A 22,432-nucleotide genomic window follows, 5' to 3' on the forward strand; every position below is an offset into this window, starting at 1 on the left:
CCTGGGGGCTGTTTGGGTCTGCCCACCACCAGGCCCTACAACAAAGGTTTGGGAGCAAATAATTTATTTGGGAAGTGATCCCAGAAACACTAGGAGGAGATGGGAAAGTAAGATGGATGAGAAGAGAGGGAATAAAGCCTGTGCTAATGAGCAGGTTACTGCTAGGTGCCACTGGGGCTCAGTCCACTGGGGGTCCTCAGAGAGAGACTGCCCCTTTGAGGGGAGAGGGAGCTGGGGTACTTTCCCCCATAGCCTGTCCCTCACTGATTGAGGACGGTTCCTGGGGTGTTAACTCCCTAGCATCTGTGCAGATTGAGCACACTGAGCAGCCAGAGAGTGCTCTCAGAGAGAGACAGGGCTGGTTGTTGGCATGTAAGGCAGTTGAATGCACATGACCTCCGGGTTAGGTCACGGGGAGATGGACGGGGCCCCAGCAGCCCCGTTGGGGGCCAAGACTGTTCAATGGAAGCATGCTCAGATCCCAGCTCTGCCCTTCCCTGGCAGTCCTTTTTTTCTTTTTTATGTGTCTTGTGGATAGACTACAGTGAATTTTTTAAGATTGTAATTCCAGTAAACAGTGTTATATTAGTTTCAGGTGTACAACACAGTGATTCAACAATTCTGTGCATTACTCAGTGCTCACCAGGATAAGTGAACTCTTAATCCCCATCACCTGTTTCACCAGCCCCCCACGCTCCTCCCCTCTGGTGACCATCCGTTTGTTTTCTGTAGTTAAGAATCTGTTTTCTTGGGGCGCCTGGTGGCTCAGTCGTTGAGCATCTGCCTTCGGCTCAGGTCATGATCCCAGGGTCCTGGGATTGAGCCCCGCATCGGGCTCCCTGCTCAGCGGGAAGCCTGCTTCTCCCTCTCCCACTCCTCCTGCTTGTGTTCCTGCTCTCGCTGTCTCTCTCTCTGTCAAATAAATAAATAAAATCTTAAAAAAAAAAAAAAGAATCTGTTTTCTTGTTTCTTTTTTTTCTTTGTTCATTTGTTTTGTTTCTTAGATTCTACATATGAGTGAAATCCTCTGGTATTTGTCTTTCTCTGACTATTTCACTTAGCATTATACCCTCTAGATCCACCCATGTGTTTGTAAATGGCAAGATTTCATTCCTTTTCAGGCTGAATAATACTATTATATATATATATATATATATATATATATATATATATACCACATTCTCTTTATCCATTCATTTATGAATTGGACTGCTTCCATAGTTTCGCTATTGTAAATAATCCTGCAGTAAGCACCGGGGTGCATGTATCTTCAAGTTAGTGTTTTTGTATTCTTTGGGTAAATACCCAGTAGTGGAATTACTGGATTATAGGGTAATTCTATTTTTAATTTTTTGAGGAAGCTCCATACTGTTTCTGCACCACCAGTTTGCGTTCCCACCAAGAGTGCACGGGGGTTACTTTTTCTCCACATCCTCGCCAACACTTGTTGTTTCTTGTGTTTTTTATTTTAGTCATTCTGACAGTTGTGCAGTGATATCTGATTGTGGTTTTGATTTGCATTTCCCTGATCATGAGTCATGTCCTTCACTGACAATCTTGAGAAGTTATCCAGTCTCCCTGAGCCTCACTCTCCCCATTTGTAAAATGGGTATATTCACACCTACCTCCTAGGGAGGCTGTGAGATTTAAGGCTATATTATTTGTAAAACATTTCGTACGATGTCTTATCCTGGTGGGCCGTTAATGGTACCTATTACTGCTACCATTATTTGTAATTGCAGAAGAGGAAAAGAGAAGTGGTTCTTTTTTTCTCATGGACTGATTTATATCAAGAGAAAACAATTTTTCTCATTAAGTTCATTGATTTAATAGATGGAAGCAGAAGAAGCTGCTGCTAAAACATCAGAAGTGAATGTGGCAAGCTTACCTTCCAGCTATCACAATGAGACCAACACGGAAACCAAGGTGGGAAACAATACCATCCATGTGCACCGAGAAATTCACAAGGTAAGGGTGGCCGTGGCCAGCCCACCTCCCTTCTGTAGCTCCCCATCCCATCAGAGAACTAAGGTCTTGTTTACAAATTTGATCCACAAGCCAAAGATGCAAATGAAGTTGGTAAAACACAGATTAAAAACCAGAGAAAGTGAGGGAGTTACTTAAGAGGGAGAGCTGTGTATCAGAACCCTAAATTGCTTTTGCATTTAAGTAATAAATTTAACTCTAAGCTGCCTGCCAGTCCGATTGCAAAGGAATGGTTGGGGGTTTTTATCATTTGATAAAAGGGTGCAAACAAGTGTCTAGGGAGATACTTCTCTAGTATTGAATTTGAGGAATTTATTTCAGAGGTTTTAATGTGTGTTTTAGTAGAGAGTTGAAATAGAGGCCATGTTTGGTGAATAGATCTTCACTGATTCCTTAGGAGGAACTCAAATGTGATATTCTCCGTCTTTGGAAAGGGAAGACGCTATCGCCACATGACTGAATATTCGTTTGCTGGTTATCCACTCAAATTTCTATAGCAGAGTTGTTTCTAGCCCGCCACATGGCTAAGTGTCTTCTGGTTTAATATCTGGCATGAGGAGCAAGCAGGTTCATTCCCCGCCTGACTTGAGGAAGAAAACGTTGCAAATCCAGAGGCATCGTAGCATTAGCCTGCCCTGGCATGAGATGTGTCCGGTGTGACTTAGGCAGGACGGGGAGGGCAGACCTTGTGAGCCTGGTTTCTCTTGAAGAGAGTCTGGTGCGTAGATATTCAGGGTCATTGGTAGAGGCTGTCGAGTTGATGTTCTCTTGTGAGCATCAAGGAGCTTGACCTCAAAACTCATCTCAACTCATATATGCAAGGCCCAATGGCTCTCACGAGAGACTCCACTTTTGTTCAAGGGCCCAGGTAATGACTTGGTTGAAACAAGAGTGTTTCTGTGTCATGGAGCATAAAGGGGTCGATTTTTATGGGCCATTGCATTGATTATAAAGTAGCCTTTGTGTGGCTCTCCTCCCGCTGTGCCCAGCTTCAGCGTGTACCCCCAGCTGATGGGCCCAGCTTCAGTGTGTACCCCCCACCCCACCCCCAGATAAATGAATGAGTCACCTGCTGACCAGAATCCTTTAGCCTTGCTCATCGGAGGACTGGAGAATATTTCCAAAAGTCATTGTTTTACTTTTGTCAAAACCAATATTGAGTCATTTTCTTTGACAATAATTAGCCAACAGGTTTGGCTCTGCTTAAGGTTGCTTCTTGTAGATGTTGGAAAATCCAAGTGTGAGTCCTACCAGTAACTAGTATGATTTTTATTTTATTTTATTTTATTTTATTTTATTTTATGTTAATCACCATACATTACATCATTAGTTGTTGATGTAGTGTTCCATGATTCATTGTTTGCGTATAACACCCAGTGCTCCATGCAGTACGTGCCCTCCTTAATACCCATCACCAAGCTAACCCATCCTGCCACCCCCCTCCCCTCTAAAACACTCAGTTTGTTTCTCAGAGTCCATAGTCTCTCATGGTTCGTCTTAGTATGATTTTGAAAAATCATTTGAATTTTACGTCCCTCACTAACCATATTTATGAAATAGGGAGATCAATACATACATGACAGTAACCTGGGAGTCAGATGACTTAAGGTACGTGAGAGCTCATTGTAAACTACAAAGCGCTTGCAACAGCGAGTTGTTCTTCTATTCCTGTTTCTTTCAGTAAAGTTAGGTCCTCAGCACCATGGAGCGGCTTTCCAGTGGGTTCCATGGAGTGTCTATCCTGTGCAGTGCTTCATGAGGGGCTGGCTGGTGGTGAAACATATTTGGAAAACATCTTAATTATTTCTCCTAGAGATAGGGAAATGCACATTAGTATAATAAAGGCAGTTAGAAGTCCTGCAACCTGTACCTGCAGTAAAAGACCGTAGAATTTTTAGAAACTATGCCATCAGTTAATTCAGCAAAAATCTGAGGATTTATTTAGCTAAAAGTATTAAAGTATGTTGGTGAAGACATGATCCTTATCTCCCCAGAACTCGAATTTGGTCCACTATGACAAAGTAGGCTGTGTTTCTACTCTGTTCTGGATGCAGCCTCCTTGTGATACTGGAGCTGGCAGGAACTTTACAGATGACCTAGCAATGAGGACATCGTGAATCAGAGAAGTGACTTATTCCAGGTGACACACTAGATGGTTGTTGGTAGCTGAGCCGAGACTCAAAGAACCCAGATGTCCTACCTCCTTGGGCCGGCGTCCCTTCTGTCTTCATCCCCAGCTCAAGTGTTCCTTAGACAGGACCTCGGATGGGGCAGGAGTGGCCTGGGGCGCGGGCAGGATGCGGAGGCTCAGCTTGGAGGCGTTTGCTGCCGGTGAACACAATCAGGTGCAGACAGCAGATAGGGGAGCCTCCCTTTGTACTTAAGCACTTCTGAGATGAAATATTTCACCAGAATCTGGAGGGGGGCAGCTGTAGCTAAAACCTGCTTGCTTCTCGTGAGACATTTGATGAGACACCCAGACCGGTCGTTGTTGAAAAGGACATTGACGCTGAGTGTCGGGTGGTGAGCCCCAAGAATAGCTCCTGCTGAGTATTTGCCGCGTGCCAGGCTCTGCGCTGAGCGCTCTGCACAGAGCACCCTCATCGCTCCGCGGAGCAGCCCCGTGAGGTAGACTCTGTTGTGTTTCTGATGGCTGCACCGAGAGGGGCCTGTCCGCCCGACGAGTGGGCATTCTGTTGACTTTGGCAGACACTCCTGCTTCAGAAGATGGAAAAAAAAAAGAAACCAGCTTGTGAGATTTGCCCAGAATTCCTTCTGTTTCATGTTCACTGTCCTTGCTCTGCCGTAGGTCACCAACAACCAGACCGGACAAACGGTCTTCTCCGAGACGGTCATCACGTCTGTCGGAGATGAAGAAGGCAAAAGGAACCACGTGAGTTGTCTTCTCTCCTGGGCTCACCCCCTTAGCTTGTGAAGGGTGCCCCAGACTTCAGGCCGTGGGCAGAAGGGAGCTCTCATTCACCTCTCCTGCCTCCTTTCTAGTAAGATTCCCCAGGTCCTGCATTTCTGACCAGAGCGATGCGGTCTGATAACAGGCTCTAGCGCAATGCTCTTTGCGTCAGAAGCAACAGAGAAAGGAAATTCCATTGTCATTTGCGTGGCTCCCTCTCAGCCCTGAAAGGGAACAAGGAAGTATCAGGTACACTGACTGGGGGCCCCCGGCAGCAAGACCTGACCCATCCAGCCTGGAATCCCCAAAGCCTCTGGTGTGGCCAGGACTTTTGTAATCTCGGCCCTGATCAGGCAGGTTGAGAGCAACAACACCTTAATTAGTGGAACCCCATGGCCTAAGGGAAAAGGGGTATCGCCCACTCCAGGCTTCATGCTCTGGCCCCCTTGTGATGGTTCCTACTCCACAGTGGTGTGCTGCTTTGTCCAGTGGCGGGATGGTTCTTATAAAATGACAGAGTCCTAGTGGTGGAAGGGGAACATTTCACAGAAGGAGAGCCTGGGCACAGGTTGGGAGATGACCCAATTGGAGTCACTAGTCTCCAGACTCCCAGGCCCCAGGTGACTCAGGTGCACTTTACCTTCTCAAAGAGGTGGCTGGCTTCAGATGCGGATGGCTGGTGAGGAGTGGACAAGATGACTGCCACGTGACGTGGCCAGCCGTAAACATGTGCGTCCTCTGTGGGGACCCCAAGAGTCTTTCTGTGCCCAGATGCCTGACACAAACTTCAGCTACAAGTTCTTACCCTCCAAGGTGCAGAGCGCTTCCCTGGCCTTCCGAGGGGGTCAGGGATTTTTTCCTCAGCTCTTTTGGCATCATCACAGGAAGAGAAGTGTACCCATCGGGGCTAGGGAGGTGGTGTTGATGTGGTTGGTAGTTGGTGGGTTCTTTTGCTTGTTCCTGGCACAGAGTTCAGAATTTTACTTCAGGCCGGGGGGTCCGGAGGGTTGTGTGTGATGATGGTGACCCACCATTTGAGGGACCTGGGTGGGGGCAAGATCTGTGCTGAAACGGAAAGAGCTCTAGCAGCGAGGCTAGAAGCGTGAGTTTGCCACTTACCGGCTGGGTCACCCCGGTCACAGAAGCCTTTGAAGTGGAGACAGGATTGACTAAGGTCAGGAGGAAAGAGAAGCTAGCTTTCAAAGGTGGGAAGAGAGAGAGGGAAGGAAAAACAAAACAAACAGCCATAGATATGGTCGTGGTACCAAGAGGGAAAAGCTTCAGAGTATTACAGATTTAGGTCTGGTTGGGGCCCCATGAGAAAAGGAAAGCCTCAGCAGAAGCCATGGAATAGAAAGAGCAGGGAAATAGAACCCTCAGGGCGGTGAATTAGAGAAGAAAAATAGTCTTTGTTGTCAAGTGAAAAAAAAAAAAAGCATCTTGTTGCACAATGGTCCATGTTTGCTCCGAGGAGCTTCTCAGAGCCCAGAGGGCAGCAGGCCTGACAGTGACTAGCCAGCACGTGCCCGGGCCCGGGAGCACAGGTGGCCTGCCCACACCCACACCCCGTGCCCCCTGTGCTGGCCCCCAAGGGAGGGGAGCGGGTCAGGTTCTGAGCCCCGTGGTAAGGGAACTGAGGCTCCGAGAGTGGTGGGCAGGGGAGAGAGAAGATCTTGAAGATGCCAAGAATGTGCTCGAGTCAGGGAGCAGCTACCACATGTGCGTGCTGCCGCCAGTGAATTTGCTCACCAGCTTGCCCAGGTGTGCGTGCTCTTGTGTGCCCATAGGCGTCTGTGCTTTGGGCCCAGCTGGGAGGCCCAGCATCTCCACACCTGCGAACAGTCTCTTGAGTCCACCCTGTGATGGAGGACACGCGGTGCCTTTGTGCGATGTGCAATCCAAACTCCCATACGTGATGGCCTTGAGAATGCAGGAGGTAGACGGTAAGAGATAGAGCCCAGAAACCGAGTTTTTCTTGATTTCTGCTGAGGCCCTTGGGACAGGAACTCATTGAGTTTCTCTGTGGGAATAAATCCCGATTTGCTTGGCTAGAAAGGAGTTGTGGGGCACCTGATGCTGGACTGGCCAATGTCTGGCAAATCCCATGGGTCTTTAGAGAACAGGCTGGAGACTTTTCAAGCCACCTCTGGAAGGGATATCATGCGGCAGAAATGGTGGCATTTCTCGTTGTCAGTGTGGCTTTGCCAAGAGTCGGAGAATCGAGAGCTGGTTTCGCGTGCGCACAGAAGTCTCCCATTCAACTCCTCTTTGCTTCCCGGGTCACCATTTTCCCAACACAATTGGGCTAGGGCTTGAGCACCATCTTTACAGACACAAGGAGCTCCTTTTAAGTGAGTAGGAAACCGTAAAGACTAGATTGCCTTCCAAGGGATGTAAAGGGACGGACGTCACCACTGTCCCTTTCCCTAGTTTCTGAATATAATGATTTTTGCAGTTGGTTTGGAAAGGCCTGCCGAGCTGAAGAAACTTTCTCTGAAATGGAAAAAGAAGAGATTTGCCATTCAAAAGGACAAAATCCTATGCTGTTCAAACCTTAAAATACTGTAAACCTGGGCTGAATTTTCAGGATTTAAAATTCCCAGATGAATTCAATTACAAATCACCACCAAGCATGCCCTATTTTCCTTTCTTCAAACGCGGGTGTGTGTATTAATATGTATGGTAACCCGAGGAGGCCCCTGGAAAGTGACAGGCAGTAATCCTGTATGCCTGTCGAGGAAATTTAGCACAGTGTGCGCAAGGCATTGGTCTGTTTTTACATTCAGCTGTGAATGGGGAACAGGCCAGCGTGCCTCATTATTCCACCTGAGGGCCCCTGCGATGGTGATGGGGTCTGGCGTCTTTCTGTGAGGCTTTTGTTCTGAGCCCTCAGCCCCGCTCCCTTCACGGGCCAGTGGGTGGACTGATTGATGTTGGGCTACTTGTGAGCAGAGCGGTCAGAAAGAAAGTGGCGTGCCGGAAGCCAGAGAGGGGACAAGCCATGATGCAGAAGCGAGATCCTTTTATTTATAGAACTGTGTCCCCAAACGTGAAGAATCTTGCCCAATTAGCCAAGGCCCCATTTTGAAGGGACATGTCCTCTCATTAAGCTCCGGCTCACAATGACAAAGCTTAGCACATCATGCTTTTTGCTGTCTTTTCAGTTTTCACGTTAGAACGTGATCTAGAAGAGTGGGTTTGTTTGTTTTTCCAGCTGAACATACCCAGTTGGAACCTACAGGTTCAATCACGTCGAACCAATTCCAAGAGATTGCTCAAGACGTCTGAGGCCGCAGGTACATTTCACTGCCCAAAACAGCCAAATCGTAGCAATTCGAGTCACCAAGACTACCTTGGCCCAGAGAATGATCGGTGCACGGGTGGGGTGCCAGCTTTGTTTGCTCCTGGGAGCCTGACATTTGATGCTGGAGTTGCCCTTATCAGTTCAGTGGAATTGCTGAGGACACCATGGTAACAAGGCATAGGAGGTTTATTTTGACAGAAATGCATAGGGGAGAGCATGAGTCCGTTAGAGAAACTCAGTCCGCTCCCAGCGGCCCTGCCTCCTGGAGAGTCCCATTGGGCAGGGAGGCTAAGGTGGAGTCCCAGGCAGAAAAAGGTGTGAGGCCCACCTGGGTTCAGACCCTGTCCTGACCCTTATGAACTCTGAACTCTGTGATTCAGTTTCTTCGTTTACCAAACGGGGCTAATAATCCCTGGTTGGCAAAATTGGGTGAGAATCTAGGAAGGCAAGGTTTATAAAAGCTCTTTGTGTAAGGCTCATTATTATTGAAAAGTAATTAAAACTGGGTTCTCATCGGCTTCTCCCCTGGTTCCCAGCAACCTACTACAAAAAGAATGGAATCTGCCGGGCAGCTGAGGGTCTGTGTAAGGCCTCCACGGGGCTTCTCCCCTTTGATGTCTGTAGCCTGGGGCTAAGCTCTCCAGGGGCCCGCCTCACCCTCTGAGTCACAGGTTTCGCCAGAGCTCTTTGCTCAGGTTGACTCACTCTGCTTTTCTTGTCCTTTGGGCGAGTCATTTGTGTCTGGTTGGGGCGTTGGCGTTGGGAATACACACTGAGGGAAGGAGGGGCCACAGTGAGTGACAAGAAGAGTGGATGGTCAGGTGCTGACAAGTTGCAGGAAGTTGGCAGAATGTATACAGGTTTCTACAGAAAACAGACACTTAGGGTTGTAAGAGTGCTAAAATAGTCTTGTGCGAGCCTGCAGGTCTCTAGTCCTATAACCAGACATCTGGGTACGTTTGCATTTCTAAATTTATAGTTTGAGTTGACTTTGTGATTTCTGGCCAAGTATAAGGCCCTTGTGCCTTAATCCAGTAGGAAAAAATTATAGGAAAAATTGAGGAGCTCTGGATGGTTCTGAGAAATGGATAAACGATCCCCAAGTAAAATTTGATGTGGGTGGGCCGACTTTAAGGAGCAGGCATTTCTTTTTGAGCTAGAAGCGGACTATATTACATTATACTCTCCTCAACCTAAATATCCTTCAAAAGGGAGTTCATTAAATATACATGATTCTACTTCCCAAATCAAAATAGTATGAAGTTAACAAATGAGTTTCAGATGGGTTTCATGTAGGCTGATATGAAGGGATGCCTTCAATAAAACGTTAAGTGAAAAAACAGCAATCGCAGAGCAGTATATGTACTACATAAAGTATAGAAAATACAGTCTACATCTGCATATAAAAGAATTTCATTTTCTGAAAGAAAAAGTATGCATAAAAAGCTGAGCAAAAATATATGCTATATCATCAATAGTAGATATCCCTGGAGGAATTGAAATGTGCAGAGATTTTTCCTTTATCAATTTTTACATATTTTTAATGTTTTAAAAAGGAGCTTCTGAATTATTTATAATTTTGCCATAACATCTATCCCTATACTTCTAAATGATTTTGCAAGTAGTTTCACTGTGTAAGTCCTAGAAGTTAAATGGGTAAGTCGAAGGGGGTGCATATCTAACATTTTGAGAGATACTGCCAAGTTTTCCTCCAGAAAGGTTGTGCTAATTTTACCCTCAGCCGCCGGTGGCTGTTACAGTGGGCGACCATCTAGATCTTCTTTTTGTTTATATTTCTTTGGTTATTTAGGTTAAGAGGAATGGCTGTTTTTGAGTTGTGAGTCATAGCAAATACAGAGGCCTCACAGATATGGCTCATCCTTACTCCCTTGCGCAGGGAGAAAGGTCAGTTTTGCATTCCAGACTGTTCCCAAGACCAGACACCATCCGCCCCACTGTGGGGCAGATTAGGAAGGTGTGAAGTTCCGGGGAGAACTCTCCGAGCGTTCAGTATCCATGTGAAGAGGCTGATGGGCCATGAGTCACTCGGGGGAGTGGGTGACGGTGACATGCAGGCTATTGCCTCCATCTCTGTAAATGCAAAAAGACAGGCACTCCCTCCTTCCTTCTCCCCTCACCCCTCCACAAACACCCCCAACAGATGCTTAGACACCCCCGTATGAGAGCACGTCAGCGGGGTGGCTAAGTGCCTGGCTACAGGCAGATCCAGTTCAAAGTGCAGCTCTATTGCTTAGGAGCCGTGGGGTTTTGATGAAATTCCTTAACTGCATTAAGCCTTAGTTTCCCCATAGGTACAGGCGGGTTCGTAAAGTACCTTCCATATAGCGTGTCCTGTGGATAAAACAATCCAGGTAAAAAACACGCCATACATTGCCTGGAATGCAAGAGTAAGCCATCATCAGTAAATGCCAGCCATCTGTTGTTATTATTTAATTGCCCCCAAACCATAGCTATCAAAATTCCCAATATTACTTATTCGACTCATTCATTTATTTGCACATTCATCGAGCACTTCCTGCCTGTCGGACCTATAAATGCTAAAGACAGTCCCTAACATCAGAGAGCACCCAGGCTGGTAGCGGGCCAAAAAAATACACAGGTCATTACGAGGTGAATTCATATTTCCTAAGGCAGAGGTCATCCGGGGCATGGTGGGAGCTCTGTGCAGGTGCCAGATCAGGGAGCAGGGAGGATTTTGTTGGGAGACAGTCTTTCATAGTCTCTGGCATTTCTGCTCATTTTATGACACTCATTGCCCTTTTGTCAGACTGTCTTGTCAAGAATGTACAGCAAGCAGCCTTGGAAGACAGAGACAGCTCCTTGTCTTGGGCAGAGCAGAGCAGCTTTGACTGCAGTCCATTATAGAAGATTTGGGTTCTCTAAGCTTGACATTCCTTAGCCCCGATGCATACCCACTGAATGCACAGCACCCCCGGGGCCCCTCTGTGTTGCCCCATGGGACTTGGAACCATTGCAATTGTGCTGTTTCTGCGCTGTCAGCAATCAGGTCCTTTGTCTCTGACCCAGGAGTCTCATGTCTTCTCCTGCCGTCCATGACACTGTGAAGGCTCACTTGTCATCTTGCAAGTAGACTAAGGTCTTAGACCCTTCACATTTCTCGGCAGGCTTCCCAGAAGAGGTGACAATTGACCTGTATTTTGAGTGATGTCTAGGAATTCTCAGTTGTGGGAAAGAAGGGCGTTCCTTGCAGAAGTGTTCTCTGTTCAAAGTCAAGGAGGCGTATGGAAAGAAGACCATGTTTGAGGAACACTCCATAGTTTAGAGTGCCAGAGCTGGATGTATGCTTGGGGACGCAGCAGAGGAGGGTGTGGGGGCGGGGGAGCAGAAATTAGATCAGCAAGGGCTTCTAGAGCCCAGCCAAGGAATTAGAAATACGTGTTGAGTTAGTAACATCCTGTGTCTGAAACATTTTCATATGACCTGTACTGTATGTACAATGTGTTGAGGTTCCACACAATCCCCACAGGAAAAAACCACGAAGACTGGGTTTAGATGGTGGACACTTTGGTGGGGACAAAGTTTTGCTTAATCCTGCTGAAGTTCAAGGTCTGGGTCCCTTGTGCCCTACAAAATGCCTGGCCTCAGAGATTGGAATCTGGAAATTTTTACTTAGAAGTGGAACAGTCTGCTTTTGCTTGGGGCCACTAGCTAAGTGACAGTGATTTAATTTGAAATCTCATTAGGCTGATGGTGTCTGCTGCAGAACAAGCCGATTTCTGCGGCTTCTGAGTAGCCGGAGCATGTCGGGGGCCGAAGAGCTCCCCGTGCAGGTGTGTGGCTGTCCGCTGCTGCTGGGACCTACAGACCCCCCGAGAGCAGCCTGGACCACATTCACCACTGAGCCTTGGCATCCTGGCCGTAAGATGCATGGCTCTGCCCTTCCTGGCCCCTAGGCATGATTCTACAAAACCCACAAAGCTCATGAGTCCATTTTGTTTTGTTTTGTTTTAAAAATACCATCAAGGGGAAAAAAAATAGTATCAAAGGCCACAACATCCCACCCTATCCCTCATTTAGTCCGTACGGCTCAGAAAGTGACCAGATTAATTAACCCGTCTCCAGAGCCACCTCTTTCTCATTTTCAGGGTAAATCCTGGTAACAGTTCAGACCAGCCCATCAGCGCTGTGATGTATTGAATGCTCGATAGTAGTTAATGACCATAATGACGTTAATAGTAAGAGATGATGATGAAGGTAAGAGCTGCTTTTTGTGGAGTCCTGGCAGTGCGCCAGGCTCTGTGCTTGGGACCTGACCAACTTCCCCTCCCATGATCCACGTGACAACCATACAAGGCAAATACCCTTTTGACCCCATTTTACAGATGATGTAACTGAGGTTCCGAGCAGTTGTACAACAGAGCTACGTGGCAGAACCAGTACTAAAAGAAAACAAAACAAAACAAATCACTTAGGTCTTGTTGATTCCTAAACTCCTAAAACCCATGTTCTTAATTAGGAATATTTTTTTAAATTGTGGCAAAATATATACAACTTAAAATTTATCATCCCAATCATTTTTGTGTATAAGGTTCAGTAGTAAGTGCATTCACATTGCTGTGCAACTGATCTCCAGAAATCTTTTCATCCGGCAGAATTGAAACACTATACCCATTGAACTCTAACTCCCTACGGCCTCCCTTCCCCCAGCCCCTGAGCCACCCTTCCGCTTTCTGTCTCATGAGTTTATCCACTCCAGGGACCTCATATGAGTGGAATCAGACGGTATTTTTTTTTCTGTGACTGGCTTATTTCACTTAGGGTAATGTCCTCAGGGCTCATCCATGTTGTAGCATGTGTCTGAATTTCTTTGCTCTTTCATGTTGAATAATATTGCATTGTATGTATGCGCCACATTCTGTTGCCATTGGTTGGTGGGCACTTGGGTTGCGTCTACCTCTTAGCTATTGTAAATAATGCTGCTATGAACATGGATGTGCACATATATCTTAGAGTCCCTGATTTCAGTTCTTTGGGGTATAAACCGAGAAATGGAATTGCTGGATCATATTGTAATTCTGTTTGTAATTTTTTGAGGAACTTTCATACTGTTTCCCATAGCAGCTGCCCTATGTACATTCCCACCAGTGGAGCATGAGGCGGGACACTTTTCTTGCCTCTTGGTTTCCGTGACCGTAGGCGCTAGGGGACCCAAGGGCCCGATGTGAGCTGAAAGGCTGGACAAAAATCCCTGGGCTCTGCTGCCCTTGGCCAAGACACTGCCTTCCCAGCAGCAGCCCCAGCGGCTGCCTCTGCCATATGGCAGCCACAGCTTCAAGGGGTGTCTTTGAGGTGTATCTGCCACCACTCCCCAGAGGTCCTCACCCTCGCCCCAGCCTCTCACCCCAGGCGGGTTGTATGCAGCCTCAGGCTACATCTTGGAGATTCAGCTCTAGGATCCAAAGATGTGATTTTCTTGACCATTTGCAACCTGTGACCTCTCCACACCCTCCTTTATAAGACCCCCCACACACACACCATGGTCTCCTAAAAGAATCATGGAGGCATTCAGAGGCCTCCCACTTTCCTGTCGGGGTCTCAGGTGGGGGCTCTGACTTCCAGGAAGGAGGCTTGGTGGCGGTGGTGATAGTGTTTTAATTCCCACTGGTGTAGGGAGGGCTTCCTGGAAGGAGGCCTTGGTCAAGCCCTGTCCCCTCTGGCTCACAGGTAGGGCCAGTGGAAGGGACCTGGGTGAGGATGGGGACTCACCATCATGCCCCACAGCTGATGAGCTCCTCTGGTCTCCCTGTCGGGCAGGAGCGCCTGCTCGCCGTGCCACATCCGGCAGACTGTAGGGAAAATGACTGGGGATGGGGTCGCGGAAATGTTTGCACAGACCTCCTGGCTCCGTCTAGTGCTGCTCTCAGTTTCATTTTTCACCTCCATAAATGTTGGCCTTTTGAATCAAAAGATGTATTTCTGATTAAGTCAAGAACGTTTACAGCCGTGATTCCAGGTGCTTTGGAAGAGGTTATCACAACCCGTCCACCTCTCATTACCTTCCTGTCCTCTATATCGAGTCATTAAACACCCCTGCCCCCCCGCAAAATGAAAAACCAAAATCACCAAAGGACAACTCCGTGGCAGTGAGAGCTGGAATCTTTCCTTCCTGGGGAATGCAGAGCCCCCTGGGGTCACGGGAAGAGGAGGGCAGAGGAGGGGTGTTCAGGAAGCCGTGGAATCTCTCACCCATTTTCTTTAGTTCTTGCCACCCATCGGGTGTGAGACCTGCTGCCCCTGAAGAGGAACATTCCAAAGCCCCGGAGAAAAGCATTTTAAGTGGGTGGCGTGCGCCCGTATCTGAAGAAGTTGGCCAATGGCACATCTCAAACAATGTGATGTGGAAAATATAGCCACAGGGAAACAGCCCGAATTTTCCATGGTCTCATGACTCAGGGCCTCCCTGAAGAGGGAGCAGGCACAGAGGGTAGGGAGAGCCCACTGCCTCCGCCTCGTGAGTAGCGGTCAGGGTGGAAAATGTCAGGGCTGGAGGACAGAGGAGGGCCTGCACGCAGGGCCCCTGGGGCCCCGGGAGGCTCGAGGTGCACGGAGGCCAGCAGCCTCCATCCTTCTCAAGCCCTGGAAGCCGCGGGGTGGAGGTTCAACCCCAAGTGCACAAATTTCCTTACCCAGCACCCTTTTGCTTTTTCCGTTGCTTCTGGGCCCCATTTCCCCCCGACAACGTCTATGGGGACCTCCTTCCCCGGAAAGAACACACACCGTACAGCAGAAAGGCCAGTAGTCCTACTCAGTGCCTGCCTGGCAGAGCTGCTCCCCTCCCCCCACCAAGAGCTTTGCTAAGATTTGGAAGGTGAAGGGAAAGAGAATATTCACTGAGCACCTACTATGTGCCTAGTACTGTGTAACCATTTCATATAAGCTCTTTTCCTTAATGCTTACCATGCCCGCCTAAAACAGGGGTCACTGGCCCTGTTTTAAAGACAAGGAAGCACAGGGGCACCCGGGTAGCTCAGTCAGTTAAGCGTCTGCCTTCGGCTCAGGTCACGATCCCAGGGTCCTAGGATCAAGCCCCGCATTGGGCTCCCTGCTCCGCGGGAAGCCTGCTTCTCCCTGTGCCCCCCTCCCCCCGCTCGTGCATGCGCGCTCTCTCTCAAATAAATAAATAAAATCTTATAAATAAATAAAAATAAATAAAGAAGCACAGAATGACCTGCATGTTAGGGGCAGAGCTGAGATTTGGAAATAAGTCCGTTTTTCTCCAAAGCCTAGCCTCCTCCCATACAACACTATGCTTCAGAAGGGTTAGATGGGCGGCCACTCATAGTGATCAGGTGCCGGGCACATGCCATGGTAGCTGGCCACACTTAGCACCCTTCATCTTCCCGTGGCCCGGTGATGGTCAGTGGCTTGCCCAGCAAGGAGAAGTGAGGAAGGAAGCAGATCTGGGGAGCTTAGCCTGGGGGCAGTGGGTCCTTCCAGAACCGGGGACCTGGCTCTCAGCTTGGCGGGACTCCTCGGGGCTGGCGCCTCATTGAGGATGGGTGGCTCCCGGGTGTCTGGGGCAGGAAACGTGGGTGTGCCGGGACCACCGTCCATGGGCCACTGCACACAGCTACGGCTTTCCCTCTCCCCGGCCATCCCACCCAAGGGACGCACCAGAAGACGTGGCAACGTTGGCAAGAGGAGACCAAAGCATGTGTTTTTCCACACCTGAAACATATTAAGGTCTTTTCCAGGCTCCTTAACATAAATGGTTCAACTTGGAAGGTTGAACAATCCCACAAGCCCCTTTTGCAGCCCTCGTGGTGGTAGAGCTTTGTGGGTAGTGTCGGGAGGAGAGAGGATGATCGCTAAGGGCAGGAAAGAGGCCAGGACTGCGGGGTTTGGAAGGGCGTTCAAGGCCCAGGGTGAATGCCAGGCTGGTTCCCCCATCCAGCAGCCTGGCAGAGGGCTGGGGAAGTGACTTTTTTCCTGCACGGGGGAAACAACTTTGTGTTTGTTTCATGTTGCTTTAAATTTTCTTTCTTTCCCGTTTTTTTTTTTTTAAGTTGAAGGCATTCTTTGAGATGTATTTTTAAAAGAGGGCACAAGATTGGAGGCACCAAAGCAGTGGTTTTTAACCTTGGATATGCATGAGAATCACCTCCTTAACCTGGTTAGAACTCGTGGAAAAGAAATCCGTATTTGTCTTCACTAACTTTGAAATTCAAGTGGCGCTTTCTCCAACCTTGAGTGTAGCCAACAAAGCACAGTGTTCTTAGCGGTGCTTTTTTTTTTTTTTTAAGATTTTATTTATTCATTTGACAGAGAGAACAAGCAGAGGGAGCAGCAGAGGGAGAGAGAGAGAAGCAGGCTCTCCGCTGAGCAGGGAGCCCAACGTGGGGCTCCATCTGAAGGCAAATGCTTAACCAACTGAGCCACCCAGGCGCCCCTTAGCGGTCCTTTTGTTACCAGTACCAATCTCCCATTCTACTGCTGCAGGTGTCTTGAAATAGCACCTGCACTCATCACTGCTTAGGAATTAAGGTCGTCGTCAGGCCTGCTGGTAGGTCTCACTAAGGAGCGTGTTTGTAAAGAAGCTCATACCACTGCATCTCAAAGTACTTGGGTAATTGTGTTTCAGTCTTTTTTCTTTGTAATCTTGTGTGTTTTCCTCTGTTCATCTAAATGCATTATTCTGAGCCGGGTTCCATAGGCTTCATTTAGCTGCCGTAGGAGTCCATGGCACAAAAAAGGTGAAGACCCCTGTTTTTTGTTTGTTTGGGTTTTTTTTTAGAGAAAGAGCATGAGCAGGGGGACTGGCAGGGGGAGAGGGAGAAGCAGACTCCCCGCCAAGCAGGAAGCCTGATATGGGGCTCGATCCCAGGACCCCAAGATCATGACCTGAGCTGAAGGCAGACGCCCAACTGAGTGAGCCACCCAGGCGCCCCCCCACCCCTGTTTTGAAAAAGGCCAGTGCCCACACTGGGGCCTCTGAGTCATTTGGATTTAGATGTGGCCTCACAGGAAGAGGGGTTGTTGAAGGGGATCCATCTGTTGCATTTTCCGAGTGGAATCCCCACCATTGTAGATGGGACTTGACACCCCTCCCTCAGAGTAATGCCAGCCTCCATTCAGGTGGCTTGAATCCTAAAGACCATGAAGACCCATTCGCAGGACCCTGAAGTTTGAACAAACCCTGGTCGCCAGCATTGTGGGGGCTCTTGAAAATGCCGGGATTGGGGTCCATCGCAGATGGAGGGGTGTGCAGGTGCTCCCAGGTCGCTGTTGTCACCTGTGTGGCCCAGATGGGAAGGAAGCCTGCAGACTCCTGCTGCTCAGGACTCCGGCAGAGGTCAACCTCCCTCCGGGAAGGCTGGAGGCCTTGGTCGCCGCTCGCCAGGTGAACTGCCTCCTGAAGAACCTCCTGACCTCCGTCTCCCTCTGAGGCCTGTTTCACTGAAGGCTCAGCTCGAGCATATAGAAAAGAGGTCCAGCTGGGGAACTTCAGTATGTCAGGAAGATCACCGTACTGTAGTTTCCCAGAAAAGACCTCACCTGCCCCACTGAAGACTCCAGCCCCACACCTTTGGGATGGACAAGAAGAGAAGAAAGCTGGGCTAGTCTTCGCCACCCCACGGTTCTCTCCAGTACATGGGCCTAGGGGCCGAGTCTCAGAACACCAGACTCTGAGAAACTAGATCTTGTCTAGGCACCATCTCCAAGGGCTAAGAGTAAAAAGGGACATGACACATTTAGTGTTTTCCTCCCAAGGCAAAGGAAAATCATTATGAAGAGATTGGGCTGGGCTGAGTCAGCTCACTGACTCATATGAAAAGAGTAAACAAGATACCAACTGAGTAAATACTGTGAAACTCTATCCATCCCCGATGACGGAGGAAGAGTTGTGCACGTAACTGAGATGTCCCTGAGCAGTAGGAACACTCTCAGAACCGAGTCAGCTGTAATTACTGAAAAGCATAGCAGATCCCTGCACCCTGCCCTGAAACCTGCCCTAGGCCTACTCTTCATTTCCTGCGTTGTTCTTCCCCTCGAACGAGTGAAGGGGTCACACAACTGATCACACGAACAATACCAGGGTTAGTGAGCGCAGGTACCTGATGGGAATGTGGCTAAGTTGAAACCTATTAATTGCTTTGTGGGAAGCAAGGTGATTTCATTAGGGGCTGTATAAGATTTCTGAGGGCGAGGACACACAGTGACGGCTACCCCACAAGGCCCCGACTGGATCCCGCCCTGGGCATGTGGAGCATCATCCTGCTCTACAACCCGAGGCCCTGGCTGTGGTCCCCTCTCGTCACACAAGTGTAAAGGCCCAAGACACTGCTCCCCAGACAACAACTCTGCTGTCCTCCCAGGCTGAACGCTATTTGTCCGGGGCAGATGCCAGCACCAAGGGGAGCTCCCATTCTGGTTGCGTGTGTCACAAAAAGTGGCCGAGGACTGGAGGCACAGGGAGGCCGCCCGGGAGCCAGACAGCTGCATCAGTTCAGAACTAGAAAAGGAGGAAGAGGAAGGTGATGGAGATTTGCCTGAGGGAGCTGAGTTTGTTCAAGAGAGGCCAGGAGGGGTAAAGCAGCTGCAGCCCTTCAGACCAGTGGTGAAAAGCTTGTGAGAAACAGGAACCATGACCCGCCTTCCCATAGGCATTCCTGTCATGGCTTCCTGGAGCCGTCTCCCAGGAGACCTACCTGGGATATCCCCAATCCATCTCCCCCTCCAGGAGGGCTGGCACAATTCTGTATCTCCTTCCAGGGCCCTGACACATCATAGTTCAAGGAGTGCTCTTGGCTCCTCAGACACAGCACGGCTCTGGAGGACCCACCATCACCACCCAGACGTTCCTTCTGACACCCACCATTCATTGTCCAGAAGATTTGTTTTAAAAGACAAAAAGCATAAAGACCCTCACCATGGACCTCTCTTCCAGCACCAGGGGGTCAAGACTAGGATTGGAGGTTGGCCTCTTCCTCGGAGGCTGATCAGGACCACAGGGGCACCCCCAGCAGCCAACCCCAGAGACTCAACATCAACATGGATTGGTATTTTATGAAAAATCACTTGAATTCCTAGAAATGCTAGCTCTGCTGGACTTTTAAACAGTGAGTGGAGTCATCCGGCCAAGGAAAATGACATCAAACCTGCTTGGCCTGGAGGGCAGCCAACAGCCACAGAGGCTGTAGAGTGGCCGAGGCCAGAGAGGGCCAAAGTGGAGATGAAGGAGCCATACCATCAGCCACCAAGCTCTACGGCAAGGAAGTAGAGGGATGTGGAATTGGCCGCCTCACTCTGAATGGCGGCTTGAGATCGTTAAGGGCCCACAACCGGCCGTGCTTCTTTGTGGTCTACCCCCGTACAACCTGAACCTTGGCTTTTGCACGGTGGGTCTTGACAAGTCTTATAAACCTCCATTGGTCCTTTGAGGCCAAATGCCCTCCTCTCTTGACCTGACTTTTACTGGGGTGGATACGGAGGGCTAGGGCCACCAAGGACACAGTGCTAGCTGTCAGGGGGAGAGTCAGGGAGGGCTTCATTGAGGAGGAGACATTCGTGCTGCTCCTTAAAGATGAATCAGTGAGGGCATTCTAGAAGTAGGGACTAAGATTGGATCTTAGGGGGGTGGTGAGGAACCCCAACAGGAAAGCAGGTTGGGAACTGACCTCATAGGCTGACCTGAACTTATAGGCTCTGTACGCCATGCAGAGTTTGGACCTAGATCATGGTTGGCAGGGAAGGTGGAAAGAGAGTGAGTTGCAAGGTAGAGTGTCCTCAGGGTGACTGAGGGAGACTCAGATCATTCGTGAATTTGCTAGAATCCAGTTCACCTGAGCCCTGTAGATCCAGAGACTGGGCATTCTTGGCCCTCTTGCCAACTATATCCAGACCTCACTGATGCGTAAACCAAAAATCGAGGTTATTAATTTGCAAGAGTGAGGAGCACCTCTTTCCAGTGACAGAAATGTTGAGACCCCATCCAGGACACCCTCTATCTGGTGCTAAGGTCCTGGGGAGCCAGGTTGGTGGTCTGAAGCTTGCTGGGGAAGAATGCAAACCACAGGAGGTGGATATTGTGTAGGGCAATTCATGGGTTCTAGGCTTTGCCTGCTGCAGCCAGAGTAGGGAGCTCCCCACTGCCTGAAGCCCAGGTCACTGGGGGACACGCCTGCTTTCTGACTCACTCCCTGCTTGTCACATTATTTTATTATGCTTACGTCACGGATGCCGTCTGGCCGTTCCCGGGCCTGGAGGGCCTCCTGTCTCCTCCGTTAGGTGTTGATTGGATTAGTCTGACCTCAGCTTTCTCGAGGGCCCCGCGGCTGGAGCAGCTTTCAGAACAACTATGATTAGGGACGTGCGTCATCAAGGTCTGTGTCTTAGGAAGACAATTTAGGCTGCCGCAGGAGCCCGGCAGACAGGCTGGTGACCAGCCTCTTTGCTACCCCAGTGGTGCCAAGAGGGAGGTGTGACCTCAGCGGGCGGGGGTGCGGCTGGTTCTCTGGAGGACCCACTATCACCACCCAGACGTTCCTTCTGACATCTGCCATTCATTGCCCAGAACATTTGTTTTAAAAGAAAGCATAAAGACCCTCGCCATGGACCTCTCTTCCAGCACAGGGGGTCAAGACTAGGATTGGGGGGTGGCCTAGAAATGCTAGCTCTGCTGGTGCTAAGGTCCTGGGAGTCTGAGAGGGAGCCCCTCTCTCCCAATGTCCAGGCACTCGGAGGAGCAGGGCAAGCATAGAGACCTCTCGGGGCAGGAGCCTCAAGGAGCGAAGCCGGCTTTGTTTCTCCCCGGCATTCAGCCTCTCCTCCTGGGATCCGGTCCGGATTCAGGTCCTGGGAGCCTGGCAAGCCCCTGGCTCTCTGCCCGTTACTGACAGCATTAGAGTCCCCAGTGGGACCTCGGCCTGGCCCGAGGGGGCCGCGTGCCGGGGCTGCAGCCACCACGGGCCTGAACAGAAATAGCAGTCCTAAGAGAGGTGGCTCCTGAGAGGCCCCGCTCAGCCCGGCCTCCACTTCCCGGACCTGGGGGCCATGGGGCCCCCTCGGGGTGGAACGCACAAGGACAGGTGGGCCGTACTCCCCCGTGGATGGGAGAAGACTGAGCAGGCAGGGAAGCTGATTTGTGCCTTTCCTGATACTGGGGATTGTGTCCCTCTTCTGTTGCTGCTCTTCTTACCCCTCTGGGAAATGCTCGTGGGCAGAGGGCAGGGCCGGCTGGGAAGGCCAAGGCCCCACAGGAAGGCCCCGGGCAGGTTTCTGGATCGTGGCTCCCACTGGCCATCTGACCTTGCAAGGAGCCAGCAGGTCTGGGTTCATAGCCCGGCTCTGTTGCTCAAGAACCGTGTGACCTGGGGCAAGTTACTTGAGTTTTCTGTTCTTCTGTTTCCTCGTCTATGAAATAGAAAGGAATAATAATAGTGCCTCTCTCGATGGACTGTTGTGAAGATTACAGAAATTAGTGCTTAGGTGTAGGACAGCTCTGGCAGGCAGGGAACGGAACATAGCTTTGACTGTTTGGATTGTTCTGTTATTATAATCACTCTCATCCTAGGGAATCCAGAGGCCTTTCCTCCCAGTACAGAAGCTGTGCCTGCACACGGGGCCCCTCTGGGTGTTCTTCTGCTCCCAGCCGAGGGCCCAGAGTCTACAGTGGGCTCCCTGGGGTCCTTGTTGGCTTGTCTTCATGGGTATCTCTGAGGTCACTGGTCCTTCCTCTTCAACCTCCTCCTGCCCAAGGCCGCTCTCACTCTCTGTCTTCCAAGAAACACTCCTGTTGAAACTTGCTGATAGGTTTGGCAGATAAAACACAAGATGCCTGGTATCATACTAAACTAATTTTTAATATAAGTCTGTCCCATGCACTGTTTGGGCCATACTCTACTAAAATATTACTCATTTATCTGAAATTCAAATTTCACTGGGCATCCTGTATTTTTAGTTGCTAACTGCAGCAGTCCTGCTGTGAGGCCCCAAAACTCAGGGGTCTCATGCAAGTCCGAACAAGGAGTCAGTGTGGAGGGCAGGGGTCAGGACTGGGTCCTTTCTTCATGCTGGGAGCCTGGAGATGCTCTGATACTGGGTGTTGACATTGTTGGTGCTCTGGGCCCCACGTTCCTGGCAGGCTCCTGATGACTGGAGCAGCACGTGTCTTGTGCAGACGGCGCGCTGTGTCCTATGTGTGTTTGGCAAAGGTCAGACCCAGGCCAGGCCCAGTGGTTCCACTCCAT

The 22,432-nt window shown here is 49.7% G+C and overlaps 1 protein-coding gene across 1 annotated transcript in view; it reads left to right on the forward strand.

Annotated features, from left to right (window-relative positions):
* The window catches only part of DKK3 (dickkopf Wnt signaling pathway inhibitor 3), a 43,829-nt gene that overhangs the window by 7,213 nt on the left and 14,184 nt on the right, over nt 1–22,432 (forward strand). The window contains exons 3-4 of the mRNA XM_081798601.1: nt 1,834–1,968; nt 4,796–4,879. Coding sequence (XP_081654727.1) covers nt 1,834–1,968; nt 4,796–4,879 — 219 coding nt within the window. The remainder of the gene's footprint in view (nt 1–1,833; nt 1,969–4,795; nt 4,880–22,432) is intronic.

The sequence above is a fragment of the Leptonychotes weddellii genome, chromosome 11 (assembly GCF_054177405.1).
Source record: "Leptonychotes weddellii isolate Sample4059 chromosome 11, ASM5417740v2, whole genome shotgun sequence".
Classification (NCBI taxonomy): domain Eukaryota; kingdom Metazoa; phylum Chordata; class Mammalia; order Carnivora; family Phocidae; genus Leptonychotes; species Leptonychotes weddellii.